The 12,730-nt window shown below is 36.2% G+C and overlaps 1 protein-coding gene across 8 annotated transcripts in view; it reads right to left on the reverse strand.

Annotated features, from left to right (window-relative positions):
- The window catches only part of DLG2 (discs large MAGUK scaffold protein 2), a 1,009,135-nt gene that overhangs the window by 217,397 nt on the left and 779,008 nt on the right, over window positions 1–12,730 (reverse strand). For all 8 annotated transcript variants that reach the window (XM_069015930.1, XM_069015936.1, XM_069015961.1 and 5 more), the window contains one exon: window positions 8,577–8,645. In XM_069015930.1, coding sequence (XP_068872031.1) covers window positions 8,577–8,645 — 69 coding nt within the window. The remainder of the gene's footprint in view (window positions 1–8,576; window positions 8,646–12,730) is intronic.

Genomic DNA, 12,730 nt, shown 5'->3' on the forward strand with positions numbered 1-12,730 from the left:
ACTGAATTTTCATATTTTTGAAAGAGAAGACTAAAGCAAAGCATTAGTTCTACTCCGTATGGTCCTTCATCTCTTAACTTTTTTAACATTGTGAAGTCAGAAAACAATTAAAAATACAGCTGTGAGCAAAAGATATACTGTATTGAGTTTGTGTATTTTTGAAGTATTCTTAAGAATGAGAAAATAAAGGTGGAGTTTTTTTCTTTTGCATTTCTTTTGCTGTTGATTTGCCTTGTAGCAACTCGTTTAACACCTTGTTATATATGTGCAGCGTAGACATAATGTGATCCAGAATCTAAGAAGTCTAAACAGGTTTTTAATTAGAAGTGTGGCCTGGAGGTTGGAGCAGAACTAGGGCAGTAAGCTGAAAGCATGGCTTCTCTTCTCTGCTTAGCCTGTGCACTGCTGAATGTTCTTGGCAACTCATTTGTTCTTCCAGCTTCAGATTCCTCATCCACAAATTGATACGGTGACACTTGTCATCTTTGAGTCCTACACATCAGAAATACTTCGCAAGAGTTGAGCAACTGCCATTTATTATTTACCAGAATATTGAGGAAAAAGAGGCAGCAAAGTCAAACCAATATATTCGCAGCTCTGCTGGTGAGAAATCAGAAGAGATCTTGTTCAAAATGAAAATGAGTATTTTCACATATGACAGGCAGCTTGGATCAAATAGTTGAAAGCCAGTGCCATGGGCAAAACTAGGTCAATACAACTGGGTACCTACTGAATAGTAAGCTGTGCAGCTCAACAAAATGTTGGCCCAGTTATTAATCCCTGTCTCTGATCAAGTCAGCAGATTTATGCATAAAATGCTGCCAGTACTGTTTTATAATTTTGGCCTTTTGACAGCAGAATTCACACTCTGCTCTTGGATGATTATGTTCAGAGGAAGTTCAGACAATAACGGGAAAATGTCAGAAGCTGTGAGTAGAATGCAATGGGTTTCTACCCCTGCTCTTATGCCTAATCAGGTCATTTTGGTCATGACTCAGATTTGGCTGTATAGAGGCTGACCATCTGTAACATGTCTTCGTATTTCTTTCATATCTAATTATCCTTCAGAATCTGAAAGATGGACTCAAGAACATGTAAGTGTTGTTGTCACCATTATAAAAGTAACCTTTAGCCATATCTGTACAGCAAAAGCTATAGGAAGTAGAATGTATATGCCAATTCACCTTCATATAATAAATACATTTTTAAAAATATGCAATTGTTCACACTTGCATAGTGTACTTAGAATGACAATGAAAAAAAGGATTTATGATGGTAAAAAAGTTGATATAAAATTTATGAAGTTGAAGTAGGAAAATATATTTCTTAAGCAAACAAACTACAATAGCAGCCACTGCCCAGGTGATCTTTTAAGAGTGATGAAGAAATCAGTTACCAGCCAATGCTTTATCAACACTCACTGAAAAGGTTGGTTTTGATAAAGCTGAAGATGAGGATGTTACATATTTTATCACCTGGTATAAAAGTTACAGTCAACCCTTAATATGATATTTAAGGAGGTCTAAGAACAGCTGCTCCATTTTTGCTCGAATATGTGGGAAACAACATTAGGAAAAATTCCTTTGCCTCTGTTAAAAATCTTTATGAATGTAGCTCCAGTACACATGAGAGAACTCAAGAAAAAATGCAGACAAATTCTGTAAAGGGAGTAATGGAATCAAACACTTAAAGATGACATGATTGGAGAGGTAAGAAGTGAATGAGAAGTAACTCAAATGTGAACGATGGTTTCTTGCAGTCAGTGCACTCAGTTAGAATGTGTAGTTGTCTGCAGAAAACAGCAACTAAGGCAGAAGTGATTTCAGGTAACTTATTTTAAAATGGAGGTGGTTGGGCACTGGAACAGGCTCCCCAGGGAAGTGGCCACAGCACTGAGCCTGACAGAGTTCAAGGAGCATTTGGATAATGCTGTCAGGCACATGGTGTGACTCTTGGGGATGGTCCTGTGCAGGGCCAGGAGTTGGACGTTGATGATCCTTGTAGGTCCCTTCCAACTCAGGATATTCTATGATTCTATGAAAAATGTTTTATTTGGAGACAATAGATGGCACTCTGTAGCTACCCTGGAAAAAGGAGCAGTCATCCAGTATTTTTGAAAGGCATGTTTCTGTCTCCAGTTTTAACTATTTATCCCATTTGCAATTTCTTCTCTGATAAATGCAGCTGAAGGTAAGTTTGTAGGTGCTAACAAAGCGTACTAGCACTTTAATTCATTGTGTGCATGTTTTATACCCTCCTGCAGCTCTGTACCACACACAAACAGAGAAGAGCAGCAGGGGAAATCAAGCAGAAATTAGAAAGGAGTGTGAGATGAAAACATTCCTGGACTGACAGAAGGCAGCAGAAGGGAGGGGGAAAAAAAGAGAAGGGAAAAAAAGAACAAAAAGAGAAGAGAGAGATCAGGATAAAGGGAAACAGTACATCTGTAAAGGAGAGCAGGGAAGGAAATAAAAAGGTAGGGAAAGAAGAAAGGAAGATTTACATTCATAGAGCCAGGAGTAAAGGCGCAAATAAAGTGCTGCAATCCACACAAATTTACAGGCTGAGAAATCAATGGCAGAATCAATTTGGATGGACTTGGTTACTTGCTTTAGGGAACACATCAGATGAGATTCTGTAAATCTCATTACAAATTGCAGGCCTGATGTAAGAGCAAAGGATTACTAAATTAATATTTGAAACCAATAAGTAGTAACAAACCTGAGCGGGTAAAATGTCAACACTTAAGAAAATGCCTTCTGTCATAAAAATGCAATTACCAAAAATAAATCAAAGTGCAGCATTTCTCTCCTTAACAGGTTTTTTTGGTTTATGCATGTTTAATTTGTTCATTATCTTGGAAACACCAAGTGCTTTTTATTTACTACATTTGTACTGAATATTTGGTTTGATCAGTTTACTTTTAACAAACAGAAAATGACAAGACAAAAAATGTGACTATTCCTATCATTCTTCTATAGACTGGAATCCATAGTAATTATAGATCTAATTTAAGAGATTAAAACTGGACTGATAAATGAACGGGAAGAGCTTTCTAAAAACAAGTAATTCTTATAATAATTAACTGAAAGAAAATCCATTATTAAATTGATTATTTTGTGCTGCTGGCAACATTAAAGAATAGAGTCAGTTTTAGTATTCATCTCACACTGACACAGCTCTGTCTTTCTGTTTCTTTTGTGCCATCTATAAAATTGGAGAGCTGACACAGTTTTGTGCTTTTTGAAACACCTACAGAAATATTAAGCAACACTGGGTGCTTTCAAATATCAGACCCTAGAGACTTCTTCAGTTTATATAATCAGTGAGGTATCCCAAATCTGCAGAGACTTTGAAATATGGCTTTGATCTTGATTTGGCTGCAGGTTCTTTGTTCTTGTAGGTGGTGGTGGTGGTTTTTTTGCCTTTCCTGAGCAACCTGGTTTAGTGGAAGGTGTCCCTACCAATGCAGGGAGGGTTGGAACCAGATGATATTGAAAGTCCCTTCCAACCCAAGCCATTCTGTCATATTGTGAAAAAAACCACCCCAAATCTAAGGCATCAAGGCCCTTCCTCTTGAGCAGTATATATATGTTGTTTGGCTTCTGACAATTCACTGTGTGAGCACTGAGTTACCTTAGAGTCATTTGGCTAATCAAGCCATTTCTTTTTCAGAAAAATACTTCTGGTTTTCCTCTCATGCTTCAAAAAATTCTGATAAATAATTGTGTGTTCATTTCTGGCAACCAAAGGACATTCATACTGGAAGGACCTAAAAAAAGGTGGTTCAAATAGATTCTTCGTTCTTCACAGCATTTAGCACAGGAAGATTGGGGGGACAGACTATGTGCCAGTGTGTGTGATAGTTTAAAATCTGATTAATCAAACAAGAGAGAATATGAAATTCTAAGTGGTTGAAGGCCTGGAATATTCACATGCACCTTTTTTAAAAGACTTTGAGTTCTGGTGAAACCAAGCTTTCTTTATATAGATTTTCTTTCATACTTCTACAGCTCTTGCTTCACACAAGAGTAAAATCTGTCTGTACTGCTCTCATCTATCATTTTATTGTGCTATCACTTCTATTGCATCTCAGCTTTTGCTTTTCCCCTTGTTACTACCCCCTTAGGTTTGGCAAAATCTTTCCATTATGATGTGAAACAACTCCACCCCTTGCTTACTTTCCTCCCCAGCCCTCCCTCTCTTTTGCCTTTGTTGCAGTGTCCAAAGCACCAGGACCTGGCAGTGGTAGGGAGCTGACAGACCTTCCTTTCTTCAGTTCCTAGTCCATCACCAGCTCAGAGTGCCTGCACACACCAGTGTTGCACCTGACCCTGTGAGGTCTGATCCCTGGTAGTGACTTTAACTAGTGTTATCCTACTTTCAATTATGATAGAAAATAACAAAAATAAGGAAGCCTTCCTCTTATCTACTGCTGTCACATTGACCATCACAGTCCAAAGGGGTAACTTTGCCTGCATAAACTGAAACAATGTTTTGGACTTGTGCAGACTGTTCACTGTCACTACCTATAATTGATTAGTGATTTATTATTTCATTTTACCAAGTATTGGTATACTAACAATCAAGAATTCAGCCTTTAATAAGATGTTCATTTATCAGATCACATAGCAAAATATCACTTTGCCTACTACAGTTACTCTGTCTGTTTGAAACAAGTATTTTGTCAGTTTATTTGACTATGGATTCCTTAGCATTTCTTGTTCATTGAATATAGAAAAGCAATGGTTTATTCCAATTTTAATACTGACTACAATTTTAATGCATTTATTCTGCAAACATCATGCCTAAATTGTCACAAACTTTAAAGCATATTTAATATGAGGGAATCTACTGGGAGCCAGGCTTCAACCTGACTGATGCATGTGCGACTGCACTGGGTTATACAGGTGCAACTGTTTCTGTTCTGTAGGAAGACCTCTGGACTTTAGCAATCTTTCATTTTATCTTTTGTAGAGAAATTAAAGCCTGCACACCAGGAAAAGTTTTCTGCTTGCAGATAGCAAGATGAAATTGGCATACAGGAATAATCTTTCTGATTTGATAAACTGGTCTGCATTTTTACCATGACACCTGACATTTACTTTAAATGCACAGGAGTCTGTCTCCTGGGTTTGAGAAATCTCATTGATTTCTAGAGAGATAATGTAGGACAGCTAATATGCTCTTTAGATCTATAAGGGATATGATTACTCCTGTCTGCTTGTTCATTTATCCTTTGTCTCACATAATTACTTGTCTCTCTTCTCTGTTCCAGGAGGTATATTATTACATGCTAATAATCAAAATAAATCCTGAAAACTGCATGTCTGTTCCACCTGCTACACCCAGCACAGGCAACTCCATACCAGAAAGGTTTGCTTTGCACTTTGTTTTTAAAAACTATTGGTTCCATATTGAAACCCCTGTTCTAAAATCTATTACTTACAGCATTCAATAGCTCTATTTACCATGAATGCTCCAGCTTTACAGTTTGTAAACAAAGCTGGAAGAGATGGAACTGCTGAGAGGCAACAGAACTGCACTATCAGAAGACAGGAAGTATTCACAGGCTCAGAGAATACCTAAAAATAGCAGTGCCTCTAAGCCATGTTTCAAAGTATCAATACACAGGCTGCTAAGATCAAGCATCTGAAATTACTTTATAGAAGACACTTTTGAAACACAAAGCAGTCTGTACTATCTGTCCTATTAAGAATAAAAATTCTTGTCCTTAGTCGTGGTTCAAATGCTGTTTATTTGTGTATAAATATTTTTATATATATATTTCAGATAGTCACATTGATAAGTAGGTGTAATATTTCCATCAAAAGACTCGATCAAATTAGTTGAAATCCCAGTTTCTAGGAGTTGGCTGGTAGCATACAACATTCAGTTTAGTGGGGATGCCAAAAGCAGAGAGAATAGCTGTCAGATGTCACTAACATTAAAGGTTTGTGTGCTAGTACAGCAGGATTTCAAAAAAACCAGGGCTCTTTTCAACCAATATTTTTCCTATTTTGGATACTCACAGCTAAGATTATTCATCAAAATATTTTCAAAAACCTCAAAAAATTAATATTTTCAAATTCAAACACTAGAGTTTTCTTGTTTTTTAAACCATGAAAATGAAACATTAGGGAAGTTGCTAATGATGACCTCAAACACCTCTGAAGTTCATGCCTTTATAGACATAATAAATCTGTACACCTCACATACAGTTATTACACTGTGAAGAATATATGGCTAGAATATAAAGGGAAAATAACCTTTAAAGACATCTCTTTTTTTCCCACCTAGCTACTCATTTTGTTGCTGGAACCTGAAGTCCACAAAATCCCTCTCTCACAAAAAAAAAAAATAAATTGTTTTACGTATTCATCCATTACCTAGTTGAAAAAAAGCTATTCGAGTTATTTAAAAATCTATTCTGGCCAGCTCAGTTATCACATATTCAACAGGGTGGAAAGGACTAAATGCCAGCAAATGCAATTCCCTCTGTATTTCTTTAACCCTTCCAAATTAAATTTTTCTTTCTTAGGACCCAATAATTATATCACTGCAGTGACTCCACAGTCAGTCAGGGAGAGCCAGCATGCAGGGTACAAATGTCAGCATGTGCCAGGGATGCCTTGCAGGTAAAGCAGCTGTTTACAAAGTGCATCTCAAAAGCAATATAGTGATTCTCCTAAATAGAGGATTCTACTGATAGGAACATGGTTCCTAGAAGAGAAAAATAACTTTATTTTGACCTCAAATTCTATTAGCTGTAAACATACTTAACAGCATGGACTCCACAAAACCATTGTAATAAATCGAGCTTTAACATAATGAAATATTTAGGGCTGAGCTGATTACTCATTTCTGCTCAGCAGTGGAATAGGCTAACAGTCCCACTTTCCTATGCAAAATGAAATATGATGCAGTGTAAGTTCATTAGTAATAATTACAAGATGATGTTCTCCTACCTCCTGAACAACAGGAGACCTGTGGTATCAATTACAGGTTTTCTGCACTCTAATGATTCACACACAATATATGTAAGTTGTCTGTGTGGCCAGTGCACATTCTGAAATTTATCTAAAAATTCATTTAGACACGTTGATTTCCAAATTTCAGTAGGAGTTTAAAGCTACAGGATGACTCCTGAATAGGTCCAGTAGACCAACCCACAGACATCATAAGAGAATCTCAATTGAGCAAATTATTTTTTTTCTTCCCCTCTCCCTCCTTTTTCACCACCAAAATTGTTAAAGCTCAGTTTTATTTCAAACATCAATTTATTCATGAGATGATCTGAAGAAGAGTCAGGGGAATTTATTATGACTCTCTCTTTGGATTAGAGACAGATAGAAGAGAAATCTAAAAGGAGTTGTTTCAACACTGAGACTGCTTGTCCAGAACTTGAGTAATCTCCACATTTTTGATAGTCACAGCTTCACTGGACAAGACCCTGAGCAACCTGATCCACCTTAGAGTTGGCCCTATTTTGAGCAAGACGGCTGGATGATGATGAGGGCTTTATTTACAGAACTGTCTTCCAGATGATAGCCCTAGAGCCACATGCACCTTTCCTGAATAATTCCACTATTCAATTTAATTTTCAATGAATAATTACCATAGCTGTTTTATGTATTTTAAATAAACTTATTTTAAAATCATAGCTTTAGATAAGAAATCAAAAATTGAGAGTTGTGAGAAAACCATTTCAGGCTTCACTTAGGACAGGATTATTTTACACATCTGCCGCTTCATTTTCTGCCTGCATGACAGTACAGTTGTAATGGAAACTAAAAGACAACAAGATGGCATCTTTCCTCTGTTGGAAACTGTATAGTCTCACTTTTATCACAAGAAAGAAAAGCTTTGAAATATGACCTGAGAGCAGCCAATGACAAGTTATTACCCATGCCTACAGAGTTCCACATTTTTATGGGAGAGGAGAAAAAAATTTGACATTTTTTTAAACTATGCCAGTCAGTGCAAACAAAATCTGTGTTCCTGTGTTAAATATCAGACTTTCTAATACTGTAAAGATGCAAGAATATTAACTGTAGTTGTGAATTATTCATATTTTACACAATTGTTTTAGTTAAAATTGAGGCAGCTGTGTACCCAGAGCTGTGTTCTACAGTTAACACATTCATGTCCACAGATATTCACCAGCATAGGATTAATATATTCTATCAGTACTTCTTTCATCCTTAGTTTTGGTTTGTCAAAAAGAACTCATGCATACATTAAGAAAACAGAGTACGACTTCACTGGGCATTTCCATGATTAGTGGGAAGATTTTACAGCTAACACAAGTAAATATTAACAATAGTCAAGTGAGATGAATTTAAGAAATGGTATCCAATGTATCTCCATGACAGATATTCTCATCTCCATAAAAACCAAACCTTTCAGTGTAAGTATCAAGAAAGGATCAGCACTAATTTGAATCTTCATTGCTTCCTCTCACAGAATTAAACACCATGGTGTGCAAACCCACACCTAATTAATAGCTCTGTGCATGTGGGTAGTTCAGTGGTATCTGACACCTCTACAGCAGCTTCAACAGAGAATCATCTTACCCTTCCACAGAAATGGTCCGCTGCAAGCTCACTGTGGGTGGACGTGTTGCAGTGCTGTGCTGGGAATGACTGTATGGCCAAGGAAGAATAAAGAAAAGCATTTGTTAAAGAAATAGAAGTATCTCTTGCTCTTATTATCTCTAGCAGTTTAGCTAATGCCAAAACAGATACAACAATCAGATTGTTTTACATGTGTCTAAAGCATTTTGACTTCAGTGATGCTCATCTGTTCAAAAAGGGAGTAATTGTACAATCTCTCGTTTAAATTCAGCTTTCATTTCTCATTAAGAGCATAAAATTAAGAGAATAACTTCCCCTTATCTTTCTTACTCATTTTTTAATACATATATATTCACACACAGAGTTTAGTAATTTAAAATAACTTAAATGCTACTTATTCCACTAAATATACTAAACATACAATGCAAATTTAATTTCAGAGCAAAAGGTAAACCAGCAAATGATAACGTAATAAATCTAATTCTCAGTGTTTCAGTAAAAGAGGACATGCACTGCTTAGAATTGCACCTTGATGTAACTTCGACACTATTTGTATCAGATTTTAAGTAGTTTGAGTCTTTCCACATGATTTTATTAATACAGAACACAACACTTAGGAAAAACATGGTATTTTTCTAAGCAAAACACAGACACTCTGAAAGAAAAAGCTTTTTGATTGAAAGCCCTGAGGTCTAATGGTTTCTCGAATGGTCTGCTGACATGACTAAGAAACCTGAATAATAATTATTATGTTAAAACTACACAGTATGTGCTAATTTCAGTATTGTACTATGGTATAACAGTATTGTAAAGACAAATGGATAACAACAGAGCATCATTCAAAGGCAGTTTTGTGTTAATAAATTGTACTCCTTATCCAAGACAACCTGTTTAAGTAAAATATTTGAAATCAGAAGCATCTGTGTATTTTCTTATTAGTTTAAATGACTACAGCACACAGTGAGGCCCAGTATTAATAATGCAAAGTACACAATAAAAATAAATCTTTATGTCATATTTGTATCACTGATTCTAACTGAAGACTTTGTCTTGCTTTCAAGCTTTGCATACATCTCAAGCTGCTTGTTCAGAACAAGCACATCTCATTTTCAATGGAAGCTACTTCATTTGACATTAGTGAGCAACACATCTATTTTACATTAATTTCATCCTGTAGCATAGTCAAAACTGTCTGTCTGACAGAAAAGATGTCATTTTTTCTTTTTTTTTTTGTGCAGCCCATAGAGTTGTGACGCAAGCCACTAGACAAACAAAAGTTCTGCTGCCTCCTGGTATCTTCTGCTGTGACAGTTGTCTCTTGTTTTATGTTAGTAAAGTACTGATCCTAATTGAGAGAAAGTTTCAGAAGGTTTGTAGAAAAGTATATTCCCCTTCTAAGAAAAGCTGCAGGACTTTTTATCTGTTTTATAGCAAAACTTATTCAGGAGTATCGTAAGTTTCTGGGATCACGGTGTGAACAGAATAGCTGAGTTGGAAAAACACTGCAGAATATTATATGAACATTGGTTAAAATTTCACATTAAGTTTGCACATACAAAGCACTTCTCACTCCTGCCAAGTGAGGGGCTCAGCTATCGGCAATATTCCACTCATTAGAAATCCTTTTCCAATCCTAGGGATTTATGACACAGCATTCAAATGGGCGCTCAACTTCTTTCATGAAAATAGTTCTGAACTGGTGATATGAAAACTCATTTTTACATAATTATAAAAATCAAGTTTGATGCTTGATATAAACTTGTGCCTTCTAAGGTATCATCATGAATATAATGACACCTGAAAGTCTAAAATGCAGTTTAGTCATTGCTTGACACAAGTAGCTGTTGGAGACAGAAATAATACTCTGATATGATTCCTAACTGACTTATTGAAAAGATGATCTCCTGGTGAGTTCTATTGAACTGATGGAACCAGCAGAAGGAAGCTGTTTTCATCACACGCTTAATACACTTGTGCATTTGCCATGTCTTTTGCAGCACTAAAGAAAATAAAGCTTTTGAGTTACTTTCTATGATGAATGCCTAAACATCTCCCTATTGACATATGTAAGCAGCATAGTTTTACACTGACCAATCAAAGTATTCAAAGTTTGACATTTAGGCTTATAAAAATGCTACCATTTCTCTGAAATGATACAGAGTGAACCTCCTACTAGTATAACATAAAGTAACAATATTTCCTTTATACTACCCAGTACTACAGCCACACAAGATGGATCTTCCCTGAAGAAAAGAATCTTACAACCTGTAAAATACCAGTTTTAACTTAAATCCATTTAATTTAGTTCATTGAGACAAGGGGAATATACTATTCTTGTAAGATAAGTCATAAGAGTGAAGGAACAAAGAATGAGATTATAAATTAATAATAGGGGCAAAACTGGGAGCAAAGAATCCAACCTCTCTTTTTAATGGGTTTAAATTGCCTTTTGTTTTGAACTTATTTCTTAGGAGAGGTGAACAATTTCATGACTTCATTAAAAACTAAAATTAGAGCAGCCTGGTGTTAACATATTTTTAAAAATATTTATTATGAAAATAATAATATCAGTAAGTATTACAGAAACAAAAATTTGAGTAGCCAGTCTCCTTAGTTTTAATTCTGTTCTAGCCCAAGAAAGCTCTGAAGGCACTTTTGCTGGGTGGGTGATGCTGAAACTGGAGGCAGCACCATAAACACTTCTTTCCCCATCGGGACTGCATGAACCACCACCTTCCCTTCCCAAATGACACTTCCACTGACACACAGTACACCAGTGAAACCTCAAACTGGGATGAAACAATCATGTTAGGGAAATATTTATTGTGTTTTAAACTCCTATAATGCAAAAATATGGAGAAACCACCCCTAAGGGATCAGCATGACACTCAAATCAGTTGATCCCAAAGCCTGTCTATTGCACTGACATTTGAAGAAATAAGGTTGTTACAATCCAAATTTTTTCCTCTTCTCTTTTGTTTGGATAAAACCAAGATATATTGTCTTTACAACGAGAGTACTAGAAAAGTCATTAGCTTTTCTCTCTCAGCCTTCAACCTCTATCAACAAAGAACAGCTGTCCTGTATTTGCTATAGCCCTGATTTAGGAAACCTTTTGTTTCCATGTATCTTTATTTTGACAAGTCAAAACTGACAGCATAGAAGTTATTTGCTTCCTAAAGAAATTGACCTGCAACTTCTCATAAAGAAGCAGTGAAGCAGCCATGGCACAGGCTGGGTAGAGACCTCTCTGAACACTGGCTTTGGAGCAGCCATTCTTCAGCTCCCAGTTCTGAAACTGCCACACAGAAGAAAAATGTACAAACTCCAGTTGTCTATCAATATGTTATCCGCAGGAAAAAAAATCCCAAACAAAAAACAACAACAACAAAAAAAACCAAACCCAAAACTAGAGCTCTGAGTTATTCTTTGCTATTCACAATACTAAAAGAAAAAAGAAGGATAAATATAATATTGAAAAAATTCCACCAGAGGCAAGTGAAGGGAATGCTAACACTGTTTGTTTTTATGATGTATTCTCAGCATGCTGTTTCTTATGTCAAGGATTGAAGGTAGTGCTGCAGTTGTTTATAAAGCTTCTAAGCCTTTGATTTGATGGATGTAAGAGTTTAAGAAGGCAACGTGCTTTAATTCCATTAATGTGGGGTTTTAATTCAGCTCAGTGAAGTGAAACCAGCATTTCCTGATGCTGCCAACAGCTAAACGTCTAACTTAAATGAGTTTTTGCACTCCTGTGGGATTAATTAGAAGACCAGAGATTGCTTTTTTTTGGCATTAATTTTATCTCAGCTACAAACGGTTTGATAATATCCAGTCCTGACAGTTACTGACCCATATTAGAAGTGTCAAACAAATCAGACAGTCTCCCATCAGAGGCAAATAGGAAACTCCAGGGAATAGGACATTCAACCCTGCTACCTTCAGATCACCCTCAGGTAACAAAGCCAGACATGAGATGTAACGCTGTTTTCATGCACAGGCACATGCAGTGAGGATTTTTGCAACATAATTCAATTTTTAGAATGGCATCTGTACATCTACTGTACAAATAGCATTGCTAGGCTAATTACCTACTCAGTGGAAAACAGAAAAGCAACAAAATTAAGGATTAGACTCTCCCTCTGCCTACAAAT

Source organism: Aphelocoma coerulescens, chromosome 1, assembly GCF_041296385.1.
Source record: "Aphelocoma coerulescens isolate FSJ_1873_10779 chromosome 1, UR_Acoe_1.0, whole genome shotgun sequence".
Taxonomy (NCBI): Eukaryota; Metazoa; Chordata; class Aves; order Passeriformes; family Corvidae; genus Aphelocoma; species Aphelocoma coerulescens.